At 44.0% G+C, this 26,436-nt stretch overlaps 1 protein-coding gene across 11 annotated transcripts in view; it reads right to left on the reverse strand.

The window, feature by feature from the left end:
• KALRN (kalirin RhoGEF kinase) overlaps window positions 1–26,436 on the reverse strand; it is a 530,488-nt gene that overhangs the window by 49,798 nt on the left and 454,254 nt on the right. For 7 of the 11 annotated variants that reach the window (XR_011324291.1, XM_069780931.1, XM_069780932.1 and 4 more), the window contains 4 exons: window positions 11,490–11,773; window positions 10,523–10,627; window positions 4,655–4,785; window positions 862–928 (listed from right to left, as the gene is read on the reverse strand). Coding sequence is in view for 10 of the 11 variants with exons in the window: in XM_069780931.1 (XP_069637032.1) it covers window positions 862–928; window positions 4,655–4,785; window positions 10,523–10,627; window positions 11,490–11,773 (587 nt within the window). In the remaining variant the exon portion in view is untranslated. Of the gene's footprint in view, window positions 1–861; window positions 929–4,654; window positions 4,786–6,325; window positions 6,531–10,522; window positions 10,628–11,489; window positions 11,774–17,214; window positions 21,600–26,436 lie in introns of those variants that run through there. The other 4 variants (XM_069780939.1, XM_069780930.1, XM_069780936.1 and 1 more) reach the window with 4 other exon arrangements.

Consider the following 26,436-nt stretch of genomic DNA (forward strand, 5'->3'; position numbering starts at 1 on the left):
AAGAGTCACATGAATACGATTTCTCACATCTCCTGAGAGTTTCTTTACAAGCCTTTGGAACGCTGCAGCCCTGTCAGGTTTGCCAGTGGTGCATGATGTAAACAGAAGATAACACAAAGGTCTTCAAGTTTGGAAGCTGCTGAAAATCACTGTTAGATGGGCTGATAATTCTCCTTGGACTAGTGAATGCCAAAAGCATTGCTGAAAGCCCATTTCAATCACTTGCCTCCTTGCTGTGAAAAAAACTGGACCCTGCGTGTGAGTTGGCTCTGACAGGTGATCCCTAGGGATCAGCCAGGTCTTTACAAGTTGAAGCTTAAAAAACTATGACTGGTTTTTAACAGAAAAAATCCCAAACTCTACTTTTTCTCAAGGTTTTTTTTGCAAAACAATAATACACGGGCCACACACGCACCTCAGCACAGATCCAAACCCAGCTTCTGGAAAGGTGCTCAGACACAGGACTTTAGTCCAGGTGCAAACTCAAATAAAGTACATGTTACCATTACTCAATATGACAGCAAGAAAAGCAAGAAATAAGTGGTAGGAGCATAAGTTATTCTCCACCACCGCCGTCAAGGCTGCATTATAGCAGAAAGAGTTTGTCACAAGCTGGGTAGCCAAGAAAAACCTTTGCACACTAGAGTTGAAACCTAAAATACAACATTTGTTAGATGGAAAGAAAAATAGTTTCCAAAGGCATTTCTTCTTGTTTCTGTCAACATGAGAAGGGGACCATGGAAGCAGAGTGCAAAATAAAGCAGTTTGTTTCTCATCCTGTATTTTTTGTTGTTGTCACTTGTCAGCACGGTGCTTTTTAGTGGGAAAACATTTTGCATAGCAGCGTTTGCTTCAGCTCACCTCCACAACAGTTCCCAAGTCTTTGACGTAGTCTTTTTCAGTCTGTACCAGCTCATTTAAGACAAACCTAAATTAAAACAGAACACACACATATTTGACCATATTCCTTGATGTTACTGTTTGCTCCTCTTACCACATATTACCTCTCCATAAAACCCCACCATCATCCAGGTCATGTAACACAACTCACTCTTCGCTCACTTATAGCTCAGTGGAATGTCAATGACAAAACCCTCACATTTCAGGTCAGGGTAGTTTCAATTCTCTTAACCACTCTTTCCCCCTATCCCTCTTCCCCCCCATATTCTAGGATAGTGTAAGAGCAGCAGCACAACCAGCTGCCTGTACTTTGAACTACCCTTTCTCACTTTCCTCCATCCCCCATGCAGCCCCCCAATAGCAATGGAGATGTGTCCTCACCCATTCTGCAGCAAGCAGGAGAGGATTGCTTGCCCCAGTCCCTCTGGCTCTGCCCAAGATTCAGCTATTAAGTCTTAATCTGGAAGTTTCAAACACTTGGAAAACAAATCCCCTCTCCTGTCATAACCAAGAGCTCAATCTTTCAGACTAGGTAATCTATGTGTGGGTGCCAAATGCTTTACACTGATTTCAGAGCTAATAACCTTGGGTAGGAGAGTCACCTAATGAAGGCCTGATGCATGCAAACAACAGCAAGCTAAAAAAAGCCCCTCCTTTGTAAGTCAAACTGACTAATCACATAATGTTCTTTGGAGGACAATTTCAAAAAGTTACAGCTTGCTGCAGACAGTCTGCCTCTCAATTATGCCAATATGTAGATTTGGCACATGACAAATAAACTCCATCTGTGCTCAAGTTCGCTATGGCAGTAACAAGGCTAACAAGATAGAGGAGTGCTTTCATGTCTAATATCGCTCCATTCACATCAATCTGCAGACTGACCCACTTGAAATGATAGGGCTGAGGGCAAACACTCCTAAGATAAAAGCCTGGTTGAAAATATCTAGAGGGAAAAAAAAAAAAAAAAAGTAGACTGGCGTTGCAAGGAGAGACTCAGTTACGAGAGGTTCCTGAGAAAACAAATCCTGCTCCCGCTGCACTCCCAACATGTCCCTTGCTCAGACAGAGCAGAGGAGATACTTAAGACACGTGGCAGGAAGAGGTCAAACAGCTTCTTGTTCATTTGAGAGTGAAATCCACCCCCCTTGGCAGAAGACAGAGCTGGCAGCAGTGATGCCAGATGCTTGTGCTCTCCGAAGTGCCCTGCCAAGTTGCGTGCCTGGGTAGTAAACATGCGCAGGGCAAAAGGCTGCTCTTTTACAAAGCAGCAGCGTGTGGCCTGAACAAGCGTATGCTGTACAGTCCCCTCTTGCTGGCTGACCTACTGTGCTCTTGCAAAAGGCTTGCCATGTCTCCTCCACCCGAGGAGGCGTGCTGGGAGGTTACTTTCCAGCTCGCACCACCTCTGCCTGCATTGCTCCCCATGAACACAGAGAGCTGCTGAGGGAAGCGGGAGAACCTCTCCCACCTGCCCACTGCCCCTCCTTTGGTTTGAGTTACTGCAAGGATCCATCTGGCCAAATCGTCCTCTAAAAATGAAACACTGGGTACTTGTAGCACGTAATGCTGCAGGACATGCAGGCAGGTAGGTGTGAATTAAAAAACAGTGCAGCGACCAGGTGTCTCTCAGGTGAACAGACTAAACCTGCAAATTTACACCTCTATTAGGAACCAGGGTCTGCACCTCCACTGCTTACCTTAAACTCAGCACCAGTGTTCCCCCAGCTCCCCTCTTTCTAGCAAGCAGAAAAATCAACCTTGACCATCTCTATTAGTTCTCTGAAGCCTACCTGACACAGGACCTTAGAAGTACTCCCAGATTTAAGGTTTCTAAGATGCATGCTGCCAAAAATTCAAGTTCACTCATCTCCTCATCTGATAACATGGAGCAAGGGCAGGCAGTTGCTTGGAAAGTGCCTGCCCTGGTCACCAGCAGGTATTGACTACACAGCTGTATTTAAAATGGCATGATCTGGAACAAGGATAGAGCCTCCTTACTTCTGAATAAGTCTGAATAACTGGATATCTTGGTAAATGTATTGAATCTATACTGAACAATGCTACTTGGTGAGACTATTGCCTTGTTGCTCACAGAAATGCAGCAATCAAGCCTGATGGAATAGGAGTTTCCTAAGACTAAGGCTAACTGCTGGCGTGCACGTGCTGCCAGAGACACAGGAAACTACTGCCCATGCCTGTGCAAGGATTCAGCTGCTGTTTTCTGGGGAATGGGGGGGTCACAGCTCAAGTTGGGAGCTCAGCTGCCTCATATGGCTATGGAATTAAACCCACCGAGTTGCAGAGATACAGAACACAGACACAAAGGAGCTGGAGAGGATACAGATGTCTTGTGCTGAAAGCCACTAGCAGGTGCTCCTAAACATCCTGGTGTTTAGGAAATCTGGACGGAGGCAGCCACTAATTACACGTAACATGCTGCCAGTCCCCCTGCCAGAAGCGTCACACATGAGAAAGCGTTACTGTATTTATGCTTACAGTGGCAGAGGTCTCTGCACTAAAACTGCAACCTGAAGTTAGTTGCCAGTTATCTAATTAATGAACTGCTACCAGAGAAACCCAAGAACTTGCAATATTGAGGAGCTTTTAGGAGACAGATGTGGGCAGAGATGTTCCCTGCACGAAGGCTGACGGCTGTCTAGTAGAAAACTCCCATTCAGAAACACATCCAGGAGTGTCATGTCCCTGCCTGCTGCTGGGAGTTGATCCAGTCCCTCACTTTATCACTTCTCTGGCTTTCTACAACAAACAGCAGGAGCAAATGACGGCTTTCACAGACCTGTGACACTTTGCTCCTACTTCTTCTTCTACTCTTAACTACTCCCTTGTTCTCCCGACTTGGTTTCCTTCCCTGCTTGGCATCGCTCCCAAATGGGCTGCTCTTCTTCCACCTCTCACCTTACCACACTCCAATGAGACCTATACGGACTGTTACTTTTCCCCTCCATCTACCATTTGATTAGATCACTGCAGTTACTGTTGTTAGCATAAGAGGCAGTATAAAGAAAACAGCTACCTCAGCTCTCTTTCATATAATTCTTGATTCTGTTTCTCCAGTTCTCTGTGTTCTTCAGCTGAACTATGCATTTAAGAAATGCTTTAATCATGATAAGCTTTGAAGGCACAAGTGTTATTTTTGTTACATTTAAGGAAGCATACAGATAGTTTTAAAAAACAACTTTCATGAGCTGTCACCATTTCTTTCCTCTCCCATTACCATGAACATGAGGGCTTCCCAAATGAACTTTCTCTTCAGTGGCATGTTGCCACCACAAATGCATCTGAATTCTGCCCCTTCCTCTGCTAATAACTAAGGCAAAAAAATATTCTCTCATTCAAAAAATCCTAGGGGGATTCTCTGTTCTTTTCCTTGAAGGTAGCTAACAAGGTCAACCACGTATCTCCCTCTGAGAGCTGATTTCACCTCTGGCAATGCAGTAATTACCAAGGCAAACATCTCAGTAATAATTGTCTAGCTGTTCAGAGGCTTTTACAGCAACAGATATTTGCTATCTGGGGTAAAAGCTGTACATTTTAAAAAGTGATGATGAACTTCCTGGGTATGCAAGTGCTTTTATAAAATATTTTTACAGGTTAAGAAAAAACAGAAGCAAGCAGAACACAGTTTTCCTCCCAGTTCCGTGCTCATTCACTAACTACAAAGTATTCTTTCAGTGCAGCTATGTGTCCTCCTTGGGTGCATATTTCAGAAAGAAGAACCATCAAGACAACTTACATCCTGCCTCTCATTGCTTTGGCTTTTTGTTCCTCTTCAAGGTTTCGTGGGGGAGTTGAAGGCGTCATTCCTTCATTTAAGCAGCCAGTGGCATCTTTTAAGCTTCCTCGGTAAGATCCTCCTTCAAGGGTCTAAAAAAACCCCAAAGAACAATAAACATTATCCTTGAACTCCAGCATCAGTGTTATCTTCTGTTTCAAGTCAGTTCTGCAATCAACACTGCAGTCTAAAACCAAGCAGAGTATTCAGCAACATTTTCCTGCAGGACTTAGTGAAACACAACCAAACCAGTTTTGAGTTGATATAAGACCCCTGCCCAAAAAGCATTAAAACAGAGAAGATGTCCTTTTGCTAGAAGATGGAAAAAGATGTTCCAGTAGCCCCAGGATGAGAAAACTCTTCCAAATTATTTCAAAACAACCTGAAAATATCCTGGTGTCTCAATCAGAACCAGTGTTAGGCTACACGTGGTCAGTGTTTCTCTGCAAGGGGATTCTTGGCAGTGAAGTAAAACACAAAATGAAACAGAAATAGATAGATACGTAGTAACATTCCACAATAATTAAAGTTTCCCCCAAATCCCTGGAAAGTAACTGCAATTGACCTAACAGCCTGCATGCAGGGAAGGGAAAATAAAATATCCTCCGAAAATACATCTAACTGGATTAATGAAATACTTTTCAATTTGTTAGTCCCTCGATGGAATAAAACTATTTTGAGTAAATTTTCTGGGAATGTCCTTCTCAGTTTCCCATGTCACGAAGAGCTCTTTCACCACTTACTCCTTATCAAGCACCCTATGAACGCTGACTATCTTCATGTACCAACATCTCAAACCAAGAAAATACCAAAACCCTCTGATATGATTCACTAGATAAAGCTGCTTCCACAGAGTTACAGTAATTTAATGATCACTGCGGGTTTTTTTGATTTGCTTTTACTCTCCTCATCCTTCCAGTATACGTAAGGAAATGAACCTTTGCAGGCTCATCATAACCCTGCTTTAATCCTGACTTGTTAATTAAGTTAAACTTGCTCAAAGCAAGCATTTCCCTAATTTTAGAGGTCTTGGGACACGTAGAAAAAGGTTTAGCTTTGATACTAACATTTTGAACTGTTTCAGGGAAAACTTAAGAGAAGCCAAGGTATGAAACAGGATTTATTCCTTGTCCAACAGACATGGGACCAGATAGAAAGAGTACACAATACTGAAATTTTTGAACAAATTAAAATCAGAGCATTTTTATTGCTTATTCCACTCCCTGTCATAAAGAGTTGACATGGCAGATTAAAAGTGACACATGAATCTTTGTAAAATTAAAGCACAGCTGTGATACTTCAAGCAGTTCTACTCTTTAGAGGGTCTTTTCAGCGAAGCCAGAAGACCGAAGTCGCCTGTTGGGTAGTAAAACTCCTGTGCCTCAGAGCAAGCTTTAAAACAAAACAAACAAAACATCCCACTGTGTAGAATATTTGAATACCAACAAGACCCCAGAAAGAGTACAGCACAGTAGCTCATGCTCTGCAAAGCCCGCTCCAAAAGTGCCTTTCGACTATGCAGTGCAGAGCCTACCTGGCAACGTGAGATGTAGGCTTCATCTCACATGAGGAGGAAAAATATTAGACACTCTACTGAGAAGTAGAGCACATAGGGTTAATAAAAGCATAGCAGATGAAGGTGGAAAGCAAGGAAACCAGAAACAAGAGGCAGACTTTAAAGCCCTTCCCTAGAGTCATATTAGGCCTGTTGTGTACACAGTTTTCACAACACTAAACTTACCAGCTTACTTTTGACCAACTTTTCTATTGCACTGACAAGATCCGCAGCAGTTGGGACATCGGAGGAGCTCTGTCGAGCAGCTAGCAAAGAAGAGGACTGCAAGACACCAGGTTGCAAAGGAAAAGCAAGTTAGCAGGATGAGAAGGGAGCAGGAAACCAGCGGTCAGTGAAGCAGCTTCTGAGACAGGAGAACGAATGTGGAAGGGGAGCAGGAGGGTTACAGGACCGCATGCATTGTCAGGTGAGTGAGTGTGGCCGTATCAGACAAGCAGAGAATTGTCATCCACTTCTGGCTGCCCATCTCCCTGCAGCAGTTCCAAGGCTGGGAACCAGGGAACAGCATCAAAGCACTGAAGTTCATTTGCAACCAGCCTACAATACTCTTAATGTCTGTTGGTTCCTCCTTCAAAGGATGTCTACAGTCTTATGGGCTCCAGAAAATTGATCTTCTTACTGCAGATATAAGAAGTTACCCCCTCCCCCATACATACATATTTAATAAATGCAGTTAAGTACAAGGTACACATGGAACTACAAGCAATAGGGGATGGAGGCAGGGGGGAACAAATCATCCCCCATCCCTTCCCCACAGATCAATCACAACTCCAAATGAACTCAGATGACACCTTCCATTCTTGCAACTTCAGCCATCTAAAATGTTTATCTTTTCTCTCCCCTCTCTCCAATCAGTGGAGAAAAAACACATATCTCATCTATCCTAAGCACCTGGCACAGGAGGGCAAAAACACTCTTTGGAGATGCCCACTTTTCCCTATTGACATGAGAATATTTTCAGTCTCACTTCTCTATGCCTGTCTCTTGGTCACAGTTATTGGATTTTAGGCGCCTGATATCATGTGATGTCTTTGGATGTCTCCCCATTACAGTAGCCACAGCTAATAAATAGCTGCTGGTTGTTACAAATCTTCAGAAAAACCAAGACCTCTCCAATGTGCTACCCAAGCATCCCCCATGGCACTGTGAAGACTGGCCTCTGTGTGAAATATTCAGCTTTAGTTTAAGGTTTTTGCTCTGTACAGGCCTCTTCAGCCCTTGGTCTTTGTCCAAAGAAACCTCACTTTGAAAACCCAAACTCATGCGATAGCTATGGGAATTGGTATTTATTAGCTCACCTGTACGTACATTTCTTTTGAATGAAATACAAGCACCGACTAAAACTATAAGCCCTTTGGTAACCTGCCTTCAGCAGGCTGACACAACTAAAGCATGGCTAAATTTTTATAAATTCTGCATTAAAATTATTAAAAAGCTTATTCATCTCTCAGCTGCTTAATAAAGGTCTTCAGGAGAGCAGCAAAGTCACCACGCAGGTGCCGATGAACACGCACCTGAGATTAAGTAGTGCTGGGGAGTGAGACGTGGAAATGTGGTGGCAGGAATTAGGCAGCAGGCCACCTCTTTAAGCAGCCCTTTGGGGAGGTTGCTCATGTCGAGTGACGCAGCCCCAGGAGGAGAAAAAAAAAAGGCAAAGGAGACCAATCCCAAACAGAAGCCTTGTGACAGAGAGGAAGGGTGAGTAGCCTGCCACTCGTCTCTTGTCTTTCACAAATAATACATCTAATCAACAGCTCTAATTACAGCAACAAAACCTACACGTAATCAGGCTGGTAATTGAGGAATTAGGCTGGTGATGCAGGAATCTCATACAAATGTAAAAGCTCAGACAGCCTGTTTCACCTGCAATGCGGACAGACGTGTCTAGGAAAAAAAAGACTGAAAATAGGGACTTTGAAGAGACAGTGGACAAATACATAGACGACAACCGTCAAACATAACCATTCTAGCAGGAAGAGTCCAAATTTTGGAGGCACTAAACAGCTGTTGCTCTCACTTCTTTTAACTGAAATTGCTCAATATCTCTGAAAAGTAAGTAACTGCAGGATTTTGAAGGGAGCATGGAAATATTTGCTGCCTACAAGTCTTTCACGGTAAAATAAAACTCTTCTGTGATTGACAAAAGAGTCTGGTTTGTGTGGGGCAAATCCAAAAATGGTATTTCTACTTCCCAGGCAGTAAATTAGGAATTTCTAATATGATAATATCTTGCAATTTGTCTTTATAAGAGCCTCCAGGAGCAGTGAGGCATGATTATTACTGCCTTGCAGATGGGCTCAGGGAAATTTGTCACCTCCCGCACCGTGCGGACATCCACCACCTACCACTACTGCTTCCCCATGCTGCTGCTGGCCAACCTAAGCCCGTGCCTGTAAGCAGTAGCAGGACATGAGCAGGGAGCTGTGCCCAAATAACATCGTTAAAGAGCTTTTGGCTCCAGCATGATTCAAACATTGCTAACGTGGTGCTCCTGTGCCAGGGGATTCAGGATCCATGTTTGTGAGATCAAGTTTTTTTTCCCCATGACAAAAAAGTGAGTTGGGGAAGAAAAAGAAAGAGAAAAAGGGTCTCAGACGCATCTTGCTCTATTTAATCTTCTCCTTTAGGAGTGGGTGAAGAAACAGGATGCCAAAACGCTCTATAAAGCTTAGACATCTGGAGCGGAAAACAGTTTAGTTCCACAACATTGGTGCTGTCAGAAATGTATTTAAGAAATACTGAAATCACATGGCATGTTAAAAATCAAAAATAGTGACCTGACTAAAGCAGTTTTGATTTTCTCTAAAAAGAACCCAAGCCAACCTCCCAAAAAAACCAAAAGCAAACTAACCCCAAAACATTTAGCTAAACAGCATGGGGAAAAAGCCCTGTGCAACTGCTGTTGTGCTGGGCATGGATCCACTACAGCTCTGCTTCACCGACCTTTTGCCTCTGCCCCTCGCCAGCCAGCCAGCAGCACATGCAGCACCCAAAGGGCAAGAGTCCACAACTCCAGCTGCTTCCTTCTGGTCTGGCTGCCACCACAATGTCATAACATTTCCTGACAGATTAGCAGCAAGCCCCCGAATCCTTTCCTCCACCATTCTGCTCCTTGAGTCTCGGAAATATTTGCGCCCTTCTCTCTGTATTTCCAAACTCCTGCCTGAACCTTCCCCAAGAACATTCTGGGTTGTTTTTTTTTCTGACAATTTATTAATCTCCCCTATCCTTGCTTCTTTGCATGCAGTAATTACAATCAGAGAAGAGAGATACAGAAGTGGCAGTGCTAAAAACAGATGCCAGCAGGAAAGCAGGAAAGAGCTAAACAGGAGGATGGATTTCTACAAGGGAGATGACAGCGCCAGGAAAGGGTGGGGGAGGACACGTGCAGACAGGACCCACACTGACTGTGAACGCAAACCACTGTCATAGCCGTATTCACAGATTCTCACCCCAAGGCCAAGAAGGCAACGGAAGGACTCTGCAAGCCACTGCACCATCTACCACAGCAAATTCTGACTTAATATTCAAGAAGCCCTAGCTAACAGCAGAGAACTACCACCACCAGGGTGCACAAGGATGGGCAGACCAAAGTCTTTCCCACCCTCCTGAGAGGGACTTCAGGTACCTTATGGGCTTCTGAACTAACTGGAACTGACAGACTCTTCAGTGATGATCAGCCATACATGCCGAAAATACCAAACCATAGCACTGGGTATGCTTTTCCACCTGTAAGTTTTAAAGCACTTCAGAATGGAGGGTGGATGGTGGGGCACAGACTGACAACATTCCCGGACCCCAATCACACACAAAGCTTGCGTGGAGAGTCCAAGCTACCTAACTCTTGGTAAAGGTGGTATTTCTGGATTCAGGCAGACTCCAGCTTCTGTCCTACTCCTCGGGCCCAGGCTGCCACCAAAGACCATTTCTGCTGCTACTGCCAGACACCAACGGCACTTTTAAAACAAGACGTGGAGAACGTGCATTATCAGCCAGAGTGGAACTTCTGACCACACACAACACAAGTACACGATTGACCTGTCATGAAATGGAATGCCAGGGCTAAATTGCTTATCCAGCACTATTTGTAAATCCAGTTGGTGAAAGGTATTAGATTACAATTGGCACATAGTAGTCTCTTATAACTACAAGTCTAGGCCCTCGATACTAGAAGACCACTATGAAACCGCTGTGAGCTAGCTATATGAAAAATGCACTTAAACAGCAAACTGATGTAGTCAGGGAGATCTTACCATCTCATCTTGGGTTGGGTCATTGTCAAAAATCTTCATAGGAGGAGGAAGAGGTGTGTGAGACTCTTCATCTGGTTCGTCTTCTCCCCAACCCTTCTTGCTCTTCTGAAGAAAAGTTAAATATAATTAGAAGCAGGGATGGGTTTCTATCTTTTTAGATATCTGAGACTTACCACCAGGCTTTGAGTCTGTTAATACTAATACTGGCTCAATATTGCGTTGAGTGGAGAGAATTGCAGGTAATGCTAAGCATCATGGAAGAGAATCAATAAAGACGTAAGGTTTTGCCAGTTAATCCTGGTGCATTCTAAGAGTTAGAGAAATACAGTTTATAGGTCACCCAAGCAGCTAAGGCAGTTATGGCTGCCTGTGTGCTGACGGAAAATTATTTTTTAATTTAAATGAGAACAGCTCAATGTACAGTTTTTAAAATGTGTTCCTCTATTTGTGTTCAGTTAGTATCTTCTCCATTTTTTGCTTGTAATTCCATATTCACTTTATCAGGAAAGAGCCATTCTGGCAAAGAACATGCCTGCAGAGAAACTGCAGCTACAAGTACGTAGCAGATTTAACAGAAACATGGCTATTTCTCTGAGTGTTTTCTTTCAATAAGGAATTACACTGCCATGGTAGGATAAGGGTGATATGAACCCCAGCAAAAAGTGATAACAGCTGCTCAAAAATAACTTAATTTCTATCCTTGGCAGCTTTCTAATAGGCTATTAAAAAAAATATCTAGTCAAAGGACAATAATATATGCAGACTTTGAAATGCTGTTCCCTATATATTCCATTGCTTTTTGGATGACAATGCTGTTTGCAACACAGCTTCAATCAACACCATTTTATATATGATTCGCTGTTCCCTCTAGACCCTAAGTGAAGTGCATTTACTCAAGTGTGAATCAAACACCACAGAAGAGACTATCAGAGATACCGTCTTTCCTGCAACAAACACCAACACACACCTCATCTGCGCTGTCTCCTTGAGGAGTGGTTTCATCTCCAGTCTTTGGTGAGCCAAGGTCAAAGCTCTTCCTGCCATCTCGCACCTTCTTTTGTTTCTTGATGTTGCTCTCGGTCTTCCCGCTGTTCAGACGGCGCACAGGACTAGTCAACCATTTCTTCAAGGTGTTGGTTGAGCGCTTGGGGCCAGGAGAGCTCTGGATGGAGTTGAGGGATGGCTGAGGTTGTAAGTTGGCCACTGAATCAGACTTGCCCCCATTGTCATTAGAAGATACCGAATATGCGTCTGGAAGAAAACAACGCAGGTGAGAGATCATACCAGCACCTCCTCTATTTCCTAGGGCACATCAAGCGCTTGGCAGTCCTAAGTATGAAAATACAAGCTGCCTCGATGAAAGGTTTTGTGTTTACACAAGGACATTGGGTAAACTTTATTGCACACCAGAGAGGAATATGCCCTGCAACAGGCATTTTTCATGATCTTACACACTTCTCTCATTTCCTACCATACTATCTGTCCTTATGAAAGATCACAGACAGCAAAGTTATCTAGTTTGTGATGAAAGCCTGAATTTCATGCTATGTGCTGAATTTCTCACCTTCTTCCCACAGATTTCATTGTGAATTGCCAGAAAAAGCAGATTACTACAGGAGACCTGACAGCCACCAACACTTTGTCAGGTTCTGATTCCATAAATGTTTCTCAGCCATTTCCAGACCTTGATGACATTACTGTTAGTTAGACTACTTATTAACTTCTGAAGGTTATTTGAAGCACCTTAAAATTATCTCCTTTGCCCCTGAAAGCAATTTTTCAGAAGACTTCACACCTTCCCTAGAACTAAGAAACTGGAACAAACAATTACAAAAGATGACAAATGGTTCAAACCAAAGGAAATTCCCAAGACGGAGATGTAAGGCAGGCTTAAATTTAAAAAGATTTCCATTATACCCAAGCAGGAGATTCTGCTGAACTGTATCCAGCCACAATTATCAATATGCATGTTCAGATTAGCACCTTAGAAATGAGTGCAACCTCCCTTACTCCCCCAAAAAGCAACAGACCAAAGATCTGCCAATGTCAATACGTCCTTGAAACCAAAGCAAACAAGTTGCTCCAAGATTTCTCAATTGCCCTTTAGGAACAAGTGTCCTGCTTTCATCTTTCTGAAACCATGGCAAGGCAACTCCCTCCCCAGGAGTAATCAGGGACCGAGATGGTTAATCCCACAAGGTTTAAGACGAATTTTTTTTTTTTTTACAGAATTCAGAAATTGTCACACTCCTGTAAGATACATCTCAGACTGTAGATCAGAAAGCAGACAGCTGATGTTATTAAACATTTTTAGATGGTTATCTCTGAATCTTTTATCCGCCCAGGAGAAAACAAAAACATAAGTTACAACACATGAAAATAGCCTGGTGCATCCAGATATTCTCAGTTCAGCAATAAATAGCATTAGAGATACTGGGTAGTACACATGCTGAGGGAGAGCTACTCTCCCAGAGAGTCATTACCTATAACGTTTTAGAAGCCAGCTCCTGCTACCTGCATGCAGAGCTCCTACCCCGCTGGGCAAGAGCTGCTGCTCACAGCTGGCTACGCACTGAGCAGAGATTGCAGCCCGCCTTGTCTGCCAGCTTGTAAAATGCAGACCGTGAGAGTTACAATATTTTATAACCATAGACAGCCTCAGTCAGAAGTTGAACCAGTAATTTATTACATACCTGAGGTCAAAAGTTAGGTTTTTAGAACATACGGAAATAATTGTAACAAGCTAGAGGAAGTCAAAGTTCATTTCCCAGACAGGAAGAAAATCCAAATCATCTGTCTTCTGATGACAGGAGCAAGCATGAGAGGGGCTGGGATGAGGATGGATCCCAGGTGGAGCTGCTGGGGTTTTCCTGACATTCCTTCGTAGGGGCAAAGTAGCAGTCTTATCTCAAAAAGGCCTGGGTTTAGCCAGCTCCTGTTGATGTTATTTCATGCACACGAAGTGGCGTTAAATCAACTAGCACAAGATAGTATTTGTCAGTGGCCAGCTTATCTTCCACTCAATAGGCTTCAGATAGTCTCCTCTCGCAGGCTCTGTGTGATGCTCTGGGAGTTCATCAGTGCACCTTTCATCAGCAACGTTCAGGGTTTCACAAAGGAGATTCTGATTTTCCAAGCGCCTTTGCCTCTCCGCCCCCCCTCAGAGCACTGAAAGCCCCACAGGTGGTGGGGGAAGCTCAAGGGCTCCTCGCAAGGGGCTGTGCCCAGCAGGGTGCCCTCAGGTGCCCGCACTCCCACTGCTGCTGCAGGAGGATTAACTTTGGGAATTATTGGTGCAAAGGGAGCCAAGCTGCAGTCATGGGAGGAGAAATGCTGGAAGCGATCACTCTGTGGTGGCTGTCACAGTCAGGGATGATTTGGGGCAAGCAGCCGTATCATGGACTCGCTGCCGTTGCTGGGGACTGGGCTCGGGGGGAGGTTGAGGAGAACCGAGGACAAGCTGGTCTTCCCGCATCTCAGTTGATTAACGTACAGAGAGGTTTCTACTACAGCTTGGAAGTAACACAGAACAAACTCCTACCTCCAGTCGACGGCACCTTGCCAATTTACCTTTTAGTGAGGGAGGGGAGCTGATAGGAGGCTAAATGGAGCCTGGGACAACCCTCTCCACCCCAAGGATTTTTTCCGAGATGCGCAATCCTACCTCAGCCCGGTGGGCTCAAGGCAGGGCCAAACCCAGGAAAACCAAAGTCCGTGATGAAAGGGGCAGGGACCTCCCTTCCCACCAGGAGATGTCCCTGGTTTTACGAGCAGGGCCAGGCCCCAGCCTCGCTGCCTCCCTCTCCTTCCCCCAGGCAGTACAGCCACGGCCGGGGCACGGACAGACACACAGCACCTCTCACACCGCGGCAGTCTTCTCTCAAGGCCGTCCTGGGGAAGCAATGGTCAGTCATTGTCCCCTGTCACCCTGGGGAAGGCAGCAGGTGGGCAGAAACAGCTCAAGTCCCGAGTTGGTCCACAGCCCACCCTGCCCGCTTGCAGGAATTTTGTCCAAAGTTTAACCTAGAGCCAGGAAACCTCTGCAGACCGAACATCAGGCCTCCAGAGCCACAAGCCATGATGAAAGCCAACCCAAAGGTTTCCAGAGGGAGGTGTGTCACACCATGCAACAATCCCACTTGAACCCAGGCTCTGGATTTTCCCACTCAAGGTCATGTCTTTGGTGATGAAAAAGGCTATTTACCAAGGGGCTACTAAATCTCAGTTGTGCCATGCTGTACGCAACCCTGACAGATATGAAGTCTCCTTCTTTCTCCTTGTCCGCTGAAGTGCCCTGGCTGATCATTGTAAGGCATTTGGGACAGAGCCTGGGCTTTGCTTGGCCCATGCAGCCCAAGACTGGAAACGTGGCCTTATCTTGCCTTTACGTGGTAATGTAGTCCCCGCTGGCTGGAGGATAGGGAGGGAGGTGGAAAAGAAAGGCTGGTGTAAATCTCCCTGGTACCCAGCTACCATGAGAGCCCCTCGAGGTGGGGTGAGTTTGCTCTACCCAACGCCCTACATATGTACAAAGCACTCCCATCTCATTGTCCCACTTCCCACCATTGCCAATCATGGACTATCCAAAAACCACACCAAAGAGTCCACACACAATACTCATAACCTTTTTTCCTTTTCTTTTTTAAAGGAACTGCAAATATGGACACATTTGTGAGCAAGTCGCACTTGCTGTTTGCCAGCCCTGCTGAGAATGATTTCCTTTGCACGTAAAGCAGGTCACCTCGACGTGGCTGCAGAGGCAGGACTGGAGCTCAAGGAAGAGCAGAGCTCATGAAATGAGATACAGAAACGTGCGACACAAAAAATCTGCCAGGAAAGACTTTGGAGACAACCTCCTAAGCTGTGCTTCTGTGAGCTCTGCTGCTTCCATGGCACGTACAGCTACAAACACATTAATCATGACACTTGATACTAGCCTGAGATCCAGACACCAGGTGGATCAAGCAGAAGAGGAGGACATGTTACTGTGCTCTTCTTGCAAAGCACTAGCACATACGTACTTTGCAAACTGTAATGGTAGAGCTGTTCGAAAACACAGTTTGCTTAAGAAAAGCCAGAGAGCACTTTGGAAAAAGATGCAGCGGCACATTGCGTGGTAATTCAGGCAGTCACTGCTGCTTGCAAGGACCAGCAAACCAGTGGCTGTCCTCGCACTGCAGCGGGTCTGCAGGAACGTCAGGGCTCAGCAGAGAGCTGCAGCGAGCAGTCTTCCTGCCACCAATGTCCCAGGACACACATGTCTAAAAAAAGGTATTTGGTGAAGCAAAATGGGTGTAGGGAGGTCAGCAGACTAGTGTGGCTAGATTGATTTCCTGGCCAAACCATTCATTCAGACAGAAGAAATGATGGTTTCCAAAACACCCCTGAGCAAACCTCCAAGAAACTTCTGGCAATAGGACTGTGACAGATACTTAGCCAGACCAAAGAGCTTTAACATTCAGAGCTTTTGCACTGCCGGAGGCATGAAATATTTGTTGTTGTTGCTCAAATGAACAGACGTCTATAAAACCACAGCTCTTTTACTTGAAAAATGGAAGGTTCCAGTTCTGTGCAACCTTGGGTGAAAGGAAAACTGAAAATCTCATAGACCCGTTTCAGAGGCACAGTTGTATTCCCATTTGAGTCAGTAGGAATTACTGCTGGAACATAAATACAAGGCATTTTATTTTTACCTCCCTGCTCCCCAGAGCACGCATGGGAGGGGAGGTCTGTCTGATCAGGCTCATGCAGCACCAGACTCATCTGCAGGAACTCAGATCTCTGACAGGGAAAGGGAAAGACTTCTCAGAGCAACTCAGAAGAAAACATCAGGCTTCTCTTTTAGATTCATACTAACCACAGATCATATATGATAGGAAGGAAATATGTTTCCATAACCAGAAGTTAATACAGAATATACCTATGAAGACAGGTGACTATGGCAGGACACAATCTTGCTTTAGGTGAGGTGACTCTTCTTCTGATTTATGTACAGCTCCATTTCTCACCCCAGAAAAACAGCCTGAGAGAAAAGGATTTTTCCACAGAAGTCAAAGAAGATGAGCCAAAATGGGAACTCTGTAATCCTATTAGCATGTGCATTTAAATCAACAAATTTTTTGCAGAAATAATTCCACTCATGAATAAAAGCCAATAATGACAATCTGACCAATGAGCACATAAATTAGCTCTGCTGTGCTCGACAGAGCCCATTTTCCATATTTAGTGATTCCTGTAAAATAACATTTCTGACAAAGATGGAACTGAATCAGATGTGGGTGAAAGACTAACTTGGTCTTTACTAAAACTATTTCCTGAAGAACGGGAATCTCTGTACCAGAAAATCTTGGAAAGCTGGAGTCATCTAGACCTGTCCTATGCACAAACAAAGCCTCTATGTTAGTATTTCACACTAAACAAACAAGAATCATCTAAACCATCAAAATGCACCCTCTCCTGCCCTTTCCAAGAGTATCTCCTTCACCGTACGGGCTGTAAGCTCCAGTTCACAGCTCTCAGACCCTTGAGGCTTTATACCTCCCTCAGGAAATGCTGCTGTGAGAGCCACCGTGGATCTGCTCAAGGACTTCAGGGCTAAAGCTCTACTTGACGGACGCAAAGATGGCAGAACAAGGTATGAAAACTGCTTCTTTGGTCTCTTCTGTGCTTTTGTATTAAATGTCCAAAACACACTCAGTGAAACATTTTTATTGGCACGAGTCAGGGTTACAAAACTCTGTGGCTTAGGCAGATGACAGTACCAATCCCAGTTTTAGTGTTAGAGCCTATTCTGCCTGTAAAACCTGGCATGGATTTGCAGAAATTTGGGAGGTAACATTTGGATAATACAAAGTCACTTTACAGCTATTCCTCAGCTGAAAGCACTAGTTCATAACAATATAAATAATGAATCTGACAACTTTTAATGTCAACAGATAAACTGTCTCCTCAGGCACTGCCTCTGAAAAAAGCTCCAGTGAAGAATGTAAGTGAACATAAGGAAATTTTCAGTGCCCATGTCAGAAAAAGATAGAGAACAACTGGCTTGAAAAGCCCTTTAGATTAGGAGTACGTTAAACTTTCGCAATGGAATTGCAAAACTCTCCCTGGAGTCCTCCATGGTTCCCCATCTACTCCCAGCTCAGCTGCTCTACACGTGTCCAACCACAGACCTGCCCTGTGCTTTGGCTCGAGAAAAAAATGAGATGAGACCATGTAGGACCCGGTTTCACACCAGAGGGTAAAGACACGTTCAAACTACACCACTGAAATCTAAATGCAAATTTTGCTCCAAGGTTCAAATGTTCTCCCTAACTTTATAATCTCCTGGAAATGAGCAGAATTGAGAAGTTTCAACCGAATTTTCAGTTTGTGTCTTGCAGTATCGTTTGAAGCTTCAAGCTGAAAGTAACATCAAAAGGCACAAATCAGTCTGGCAGGATTCTCACAATTCCATTTACATGGATGAAATTACTTCTGTCCAAACTCAAGAAGAGTAGTATGGAGTTAAATATTTTATGCAAAAGTTTCTAGTTCAATAGAGAAAGTAGCCTACACTGCTAAAAGCAGATGTACTTGATAAATTTTCCAGTCACTGTAATGTAAAAACTCAAGATTTGACTTTCTGTTTCAGTGCCAAACATGCAAACAAGACTAATTTCCAAAAAGAACAGGGCAAAAAAAGAACTGAAAACTAAATTAATCACACAACATTCTGAATGCACTGTTTGTTTATTGAATAGCTGATATTTCTTGGAAATGGGAAGGAAGAGCTGCTTTGAGGTAGAAGATGATCTGCAGAGTTCCCTTTAGCTACACTGCAAAGCAGGGGATGCTCCTGCGAGATTTTGCATATGAGTTTTGCCTTCGGGAAATGGTCATCTACCTGTTGGTTTTAATATTCAACCTCCTGATCATTACTTCCAGGTAGAAGCCTAAGCTGAGGAAAGCAAGCACTGATCTAGCTGGGGTGGGCAAACACGGTCACTCGGAGCAGCTCATTTTTGTGGCAGGCAGCAGCTCACCCCATGCTCTCAGCAGTCAAGGAGCAGTGCACACTTCTGCCCAAGGGTGATGCAGAGTGGGAATCACACCCTGTAGGAGCCTTTCTCTTTCCATTAACTACAGAGGGAGTCCGAGGAAATTACACCCTTAGCTAAATTTAGTTATTGTGAATCCCCTTCCCACATTTGAGTATGTTTAATACCAGGCCGATCTCACAGCAGGAAATGATTAGCTGAAGTTAAGCATCTGACAATTCACTTTAATGAGCAATAACTCATGGCAACTCGCCATTAGCTTCAGTTGAATAGCTTTTATTTTTAGCTGGTGTTGCTCAGATGCGGCTTTCATCCAGCATGCGCTGGGAAAGCTGACATCCCCAAGTAGTCTCCAGGTCTTGGTTGTGCCAGTCAGAGTGTCAGGGCTCAAGAGCTCCAGTTCCTGGAGGTCAGAGAAAAGTCACTGCAGTTCTGGGAAAGTTTCAAAGAGCGAGATAAAACCAAAAGCTTGGAGAAACAGCACAGAGGCGCGCGGTCTCAAGAGACCTTGCAAGAAAAGTTACTGAAATCCTGAGAGCGTGCTGAATGAGTGAGCTGGGTCTCCAGGGAGAGAGACAGCACAAGGGGAAGGCACAGAGAAAGAGCCTGCTGAAATAAAACATGACTTTGTTACTGTCCAAGAGTGCCTAGTGAGTGGAACAGCTACAGAAACCATCTCTATTGTATCTGCTGCTTCATGTGGACCTAAAGCTATTGTCAGAGGTGACTGCAGGGAGGGCACGGGGAAAAGATGAAGATGAGCCCTCAGATGAATACGAGCCCTCAGATGAATACAGGGCAGGGCCTCGTTCCTACAGATGAGCATTTAACTGAGGAGCTGCTGCACATCAAGGCAGAACGTGTCCTCGTGCCTCTGAAGAGGCTCTCAGGAAAGTGTGCAACTCAACCCCACAGCACCAAGCACTTGAACAGCAGCTGAAACATCTGCAGTCCTCCTCTCCGGGTGTCCCACTCAGAAACGGGTTTCCATATAACAGCATACAACTGTGATGGGTATCTACAGCTTCTCTGGTGGGAGGTTTGAGCCTTTTTCTCTCCATTTATCAGCCTGACAAATTCATCCTGCTTCAGAGTCCCATCTGAGCCCTCACATAAACTGCTGTGAGTTCATGACAGGAATAATAAAAGAACAAACATTCACAGAGTGAATCCACCAACCCGTTGGTGAGATACTCCTAGCCAGCTCCTATCCCCAAATACTGTGAGATAGGCACATTATTGGCCTGCCTTGAGTCCTTCAAGGGAACCTTGCTTAACTCCCCAACAAAGCAACAACTTTTTAGAATAGGGTTTTTACTAAATAAAAGCATGTGGAAAAGCTCAGAAAAAGAGCAGTTGCTCCACACAGCAGAGTTTGAGGCCAGACGCAGTATTTCTACGCACTCAATTTCATTCACCCATTCTCTTGCCTCGGGTTTGTGCCCAGCACACGTCCTGGACCCGACCAGAGCACAGCTCGAGCAAGTCCAACACATCTGCTGGGAGCGCACGTTGGAGCAGCCTTCCTGTAATGCCTCACAGCTGGGAGAGCAGATTTCTGAAGTCGAGGCACAACACATTTCACTTTAGCAAAGGAAGGAAATAAAAAGTCAAGACTAACAAGATCCAGAAAGGGCATGTTTTTGGTTTTTTTTTTGAACAAATCAACATTTATTTCAATTTAGTCAAACAACTCGTTGAAGCACTTCTCTAAGTTCTACTTTACATTTTGTATTTACACTGTCCTCATTCTGTGACAAAAATAAAGTAATCCCCGACCCTGAAGTTTCCAGAATAAGAGTTGCTAGCAGCAAAAAGAACAAAGCCCCAAACACAAAGCAAAAATGCCCCTTCATATATTTTGATAGGAGACTTATGCACGTTCTGTAAAAAAAGTTTTAACCCTGAACTTTTATGGAAACCTATATGGGATGATGAGGGGGAAAACGTCACGTTTGAAGCTGAACAAGAAGAGCAGCATTTGCTGGCCTTTGCAAGTACACTGTTACTTTTAGCATAAGGAACTGTGAAATGCTTAGACACCCACATAGAAGCAGACTTTTTAACTTTGATCTAAGCAGTTTTGCTCTGCTGGGTGCATAAGGGTACCAGAGTCGGCGAATACCATCTTTTATCCTGGTGGTGGGCACAAAAACAAACTTTATTACACATGGTTTCCAAGCAGCTGTTAGTACAACACAAGCCTTATTCTTTTGCGAAGTGTCAAGGGTCAGCTTCATTCAGCAGCTCCCAAATTGAGCTACTGTAAGAATTTTTCCACACTTAATGAAGCAATTTCTCAGTTAAATGACATCGTTGCTAGGTCAACTCTGCCTTAACGCTTGAAGCCAGCAACCTCTATGACAAGGTGGACCACTCTGCTGAATGGGGGAAAGGAGGGAGGAGGATGACATTTGAATATTGTGTTTATCTCTCCCTACCTCAAAAGAAACTGTGGCTATGTCCCCAAACAATTCCTCATGGAAACAACAGAAGAGTATTGGTGACAAAATAAATTGGAATTGGAAAAAAAAAGCAAGAACAGAACCCAAAGCTTTTTGGGATAGGAAGAAAAACTGCATGTTGAGAAAGAAGGGATTGGTCATTAAACTTTCCAGGCACACACAGGGCTCAGAAAGCACAGAAAACAAGCAGAACAAACAAACACAACTGTGTGCATCTTAGCGTCAGCTTCTTTTGCCAAATGCAGTAGCTTCCAACATTCAGCAGCTGTGTCTTGCTTTCTAGTGCTGTGGAGTTCTCTTTGGTACTTGGAGGCTGTCAGGAGCTCCGGGCAAAGAGAAAGTCTTTGTCCATTTACCAACCAATTCCAAAGGCGCTGATCTTGAATAACTTTACTAAGCAAGAGTGACACAGATGTCTAGGAAAGGGGGCTTTTCTCTTAGTAAAGTTGTGGTAGGTGCAGTGGAAACCCAAGGCAATCTACATGCTTGTCAAATTGTGCCTAGGTAAGAACAGAGTCCTCCATGAACGTCTCTCATTTGTTCACTCTTAAATTATTCAGGCTCTGACAGCCCCTGAAAAGAAAAGAACGGAATAAGAATAAGTTGCAAGTGGTGCAGGGCGAGAGCGGACACCACGTAACCACCAAGAACAACGAGGTTGGGGTGTTTGACGACAGACACACTGCAGCCGGAGCCTCCAGGGCTGGTGCCCAAAGCAGCTACCTCCACACCCTTGTCCTCCAGAAATACTAGCAGAAAATACAAGCTCACAGCAAAGGTACTGGTTAGGATGAATTAAAAGAAGTAATGAATGAAGTAAATGCAAGCAGCGGTTTGGAAATAAAACACACAGATAAGAACTGCTGGTGCTTGTGATGTTTTGCTCTTTGAACACGGCACAGGGAAATGGCTAAGCAGCTCAGACACTTTTAAGTGCACACTCAAGACTACCAGTTAGACTTGTGGGAAGCTTTAATTCACTGAGCTTAAGTAGGAAAATCAGAACATCACTTGCCGTCCCATATAACAGGCTCGCGTGATCTACGTCTTGGTTTTTCGTTTGACAGCTCTCCAGGGCAGGGAGCAGTTCTGTGAGGAATCTTCCCCGTGGTGCCGGTCAACAAGTTTATCAAATTTCAGGTGATGAAATCACTACTACACTCTATCTGCACCAGCAAGAAAGATGGGACGGGAACTTGAAGTCTCAGAGAGCATCTGCTGCACAGGAACAGGAGAGCTCTCTGCAGCACCCTGCCGAGGTCTCAGCCCTCTGAAGCTGTGCAAGTGCCTTGACCTAGCCACCAGCCTTCCCAATAAGGTTAGTCCCGAGAAACTCATTGATTCTGACTTCTGGAGGGCCACACAGAGCCTCCCACAGCTACGGCACCTACACCATTGCTCCTTACCAGCAGCCTCCTCACAGAAAAAAATTCTAAGTCCAGCTTAGCAGACATGTGGAGAGGTACACTGCATAAACTGCACTGCTTCATTCCCAGCTGCATCACTGCATCTACAAATAGCTGTAAAAATGCTCTACCAAGCAACATGTCTAATAAGTGATTATCATTACAAAAGCCATATTCACTATTGCTGAGCAGCCGCTTTCTTTCAGCCCCATCTTTCAAAGTAATTAGGAAAAAGAAACACTTATTTGAACACAACAGCAAGGGCTGGACTGGTCTAGCAGCAGAGGCTCTTTGATTCTGGAAAGACTTTGTCAAATACGAGTAACCTCTTACCACAATGTAAAATGCCTGATCACAGACATCCACCTGCCTGATAGTTTAGCATCTCTGGGACAAGTGACTGCAGTGAATATTCAGTGAGCATTAGCCTTTAGATGTCTGTCTGGAGCTTGCCTTGCTTGAGGCTTTTCTTAGACAGACTGCCAGATCAAATTTTACGGCAGCACAGCTCTGAGCAGCTCCAGCCCTCCTTGAGCAACCCAGGGTGTTCAAGCCTGAGTAATTTCTCTGATACTAAGACAAAGTCAACTAAGATGCTGCTGTCTGCTCAGCACCTGTGCACTGGCAGGAGCTGTGCTCTGCTATTGAGGAGCTGAAGTTACTACTGTGATATTCAAAGTGTCTGCCTCTTTCTTGCCTAAAGCTATGATTTTCCGTCTGCTGCCCTAGAAAGGATCCCTGTTGATTAATACTTATTCAATTTGCTAAAGAAATCTATTCAGCCTCCACATGCTTCAGCTGAGAGTAATGTTTGAATATCGTGTTGATCCTCAGGGTTCAAACTACAGAAGGTGCAAAGAATACCAGATTTGAGGCACTTCAATGGTATTAGCTGTGAATCATCTTTTTACATTGTACCACTCAGATACATTTGGATCTAAACCACATTTGCATTTCTAATGAAAACAGATTACCATTAGTAACTAAAGAATGTCTTAAATCAGAATCCTTAGGCCATAAAAGCTAATTGCATGATGCTAAAACTGGATTTCAAAAATATACATATTATACCCCCTGCAGGATTAACTAGGCAACATCTCTTCAAAAGAGTTCTCAAAAGTGTATTTATTCAGCATGTGGTTAAATTATACTGGGTTGTGCAACACTTTTCATAGCCTGCCTTGGCGCACACTTCTGCAGCAGCAGACAGCTGGGGCCTTGTTCGTCAGGGGTGCTCAACATGGGCAAATCTGATTCGGGACCGCAGCAAACCCCAGCTGATGAGATGGAACACACATGCTGGTTCGTGCTCTCTGCCTCACAACCACCTAGATGCTGCCTTCACCCCTAACGCAATCCTGCTGCTCCCTGTTGTGCAGCAGGGGTTGTCTTGGCCACAGTTAACTGGTGCCGCTGAACAAGATGATCTCGGGTACGTGTGTTATGTGCTTCCTGGGACATGCAGGCCTATAAAAAGGCTGAAATCAACTGGCAGATACAAATCTGGAAGTTATAACTGCTGATTATTTGATGCGCGTTTTGTCACCAATTTCCTACGTGACCTCAAGAAAGTTTCAGAGTACTCACTGAACTGTAATGTGTTTTCAGATAGGTTAAGACTGTACCGCATGTCTTAGGGATGTAAGAAACCTCTGTTCACTGAAGCTGCATGTGCATTATGAAGGGAGGAGAAAAAAAAAAAACAACACAGCATAACAGGGCACATCCTCAGCTGCTATACTCTGTAGCTGTAATTGTCAGCAAGCCTAAACTGCATGAAAAAGCATCCTCAGTGGATTTAGCTGTAGCCAGGGATGTGCCACTCCCAGCTCTCCTTGTGTGCTCGGAGCTGCTCGCTCCATGTGAAATATGAACATGGAAAAATGCCTGGAAAACCTAACAGTGGAGACACCTCCAGGGTTGCTAAGTGCAGTCCCTTGTTATCACAGGTGAGAGCCCATCTCTTTCCTAAATGTTTAATACAGCGTTGTCTTCTGCTAGTGAACAAGGGATCTTTGCTCAAAATTGACATATAGATTGTACTTGTGCTTTCCTGTGTACAGCAACACTAAATTTCCATGTTTAATTTACAACCTTCCAACACAAAAGATAACAATCTCCACCAGAAACCATCTAATGGCTCTTCAGGATCACATTTGCTAACGGGTTCCCAGCAGGTCTGGGTCCCAGGCTTCACCCCTTTGTGCAACTTTACAGCCTTTCACAGCCTGGAAGATAATTTTGCAGGGATCCAAGATTTCAAAGTTGTTGAGCTGTACCAGGACTAGCAATGGCTGTAACACATGGAACAACCAAGTGCATTGTGGTGCAGTAAGGACAACAGAATGGCAATTACTAACTTCTCATGTGGCAACACACAGAATGGGAGATGTATTTTTTCCATTTTCCAAAAGTACTGAGCGACCACAGTTCCTGCATAGTAGAGGAGCACCGGAAAGCATTGAGTAGTACTGGGAGGTGAGGGAGTAAGAAACCAGCCAGACCTATAGGGGGCTTTCTGCAATGTGATGTTATGCATGCTACATTAGAGAAAAGCAAACAACAAATACGTAAACTGAAGCATATATAATGGTGCTCTCCCCATCAAAGAGGAAACCCCCATGGCTGTTCTACTGTTAACTGCTGTAATTCAGTTTGCATGTTCTATTTCTCATCTCATTAGGACTTCACTGGTGAAATTTTCATACTTTGTCCTAATTATCTGAAAGGAGCACAGGTGACGGGTGTGATTTCCATGTTCTCAGCTTGCCTGGGAGAGGACTGCAGGGCTGGTCCAGGACAAAGGCTGACAGACTGAGAGGCATGTCAAATTCAACAGGAGACCCAACTGGATGCACTAACTACCTTTAATCCAAGTAATGGCTGGTGTTTCAGCATAATCAGCCACATCAAACATTATGAACTAAAAGCAAACAGGTTAATTCTTGGGTTGTGTTTTCTAATGACAAAGAATATTAGCCAAGGGAGACGGTTTTGAGCTTATCTCAGTAGGTATTTCCTAATAATTCTTTACACGTGCTGAAGTCCAACTTAAGATCTACAGATCTTTTTTAAGAAAACAGCCAGATGTGCTTCTGTAGTTGTTTTAAAAAGTATCTTTACATAACATTGAATTGGATGATGCAATATTAACAATTGAACTGTTCTGCAATAGCAACTGATATACAGTGGCTAAACTGGCAGAGACCTGGATTTCCTTACTGAATTGAAAACCCCATCTGTAGATCCCTGCTGTAATCACTAACTGCTCAACCGATTCTTCTCTTTTTAAAAGAAATTGCAACTTTTGCCAGAGATGAAAATGTTTTCATAGAGCCTGTTAACAGACAAGAACTACACTGAAATGTAACAGTGTTCTGTTGTGTTTGAGAAATACCTTGATGCTGGTTTTAGACTGAAACATTTTGAGGTTTGGGTTTTTTTAACTTTAAAAAAATGACAGATTAGTTTTCCAAATACATACACAAGTTTTAACAAGGTGTATGCTCAAACATAACAGTTTGGAAAAAAACCCAAATCCTTCTGCGGTCATGTGAAGTAACTGCCCTTTTTGTTTCACTTCAAAATGGATGGATTTTATTTCAGCATCTGTGCACTGAATTCCTAAACAATACATCTATCTGGCATTTATTTTATAGGAAAGCAGCATATTTAGCTACCCCATTTTCTTTGCAGTGAACAGGGAGTTACCCAAGCCGTATTTTTCACAATTATCTGTACTCTTTCCCTTAGAATAAAGTCTCCCTTCTTTAGGCTTTTGACAAGATGAATAAAGCCTTGTGAATTCTTATATGCTTCTTGGAGTGAATGGGAAGTTTAGAAGCTTGGCCTGCATAGAAGCAAGCCCCATGTTTCCTTAAAGCTGGATGAATATATGAAAGTTGAAAAGTTGAAAACAATGTAGCAATCCAAATGATAAGGATCCTCATCACACAATCACCCGCAGACTAGTAACTGAAAGCTGATCATTTTAGAAGCTCTTG

The sequence above is a fragment of the Haliaeetus albicilla genome, chromosome 4 (assembly GCF_947461875.1).
Source record: "Haliaeetus albicilla chromosome 4, bHalAlb1.1, whole genome shotgun sequence".
NCBI lineage: Eukaryota > Metazoa > Chordata > Aves > Accipitriformes > Accipitridae > Haliaeetus > Haliaeetus albicilla.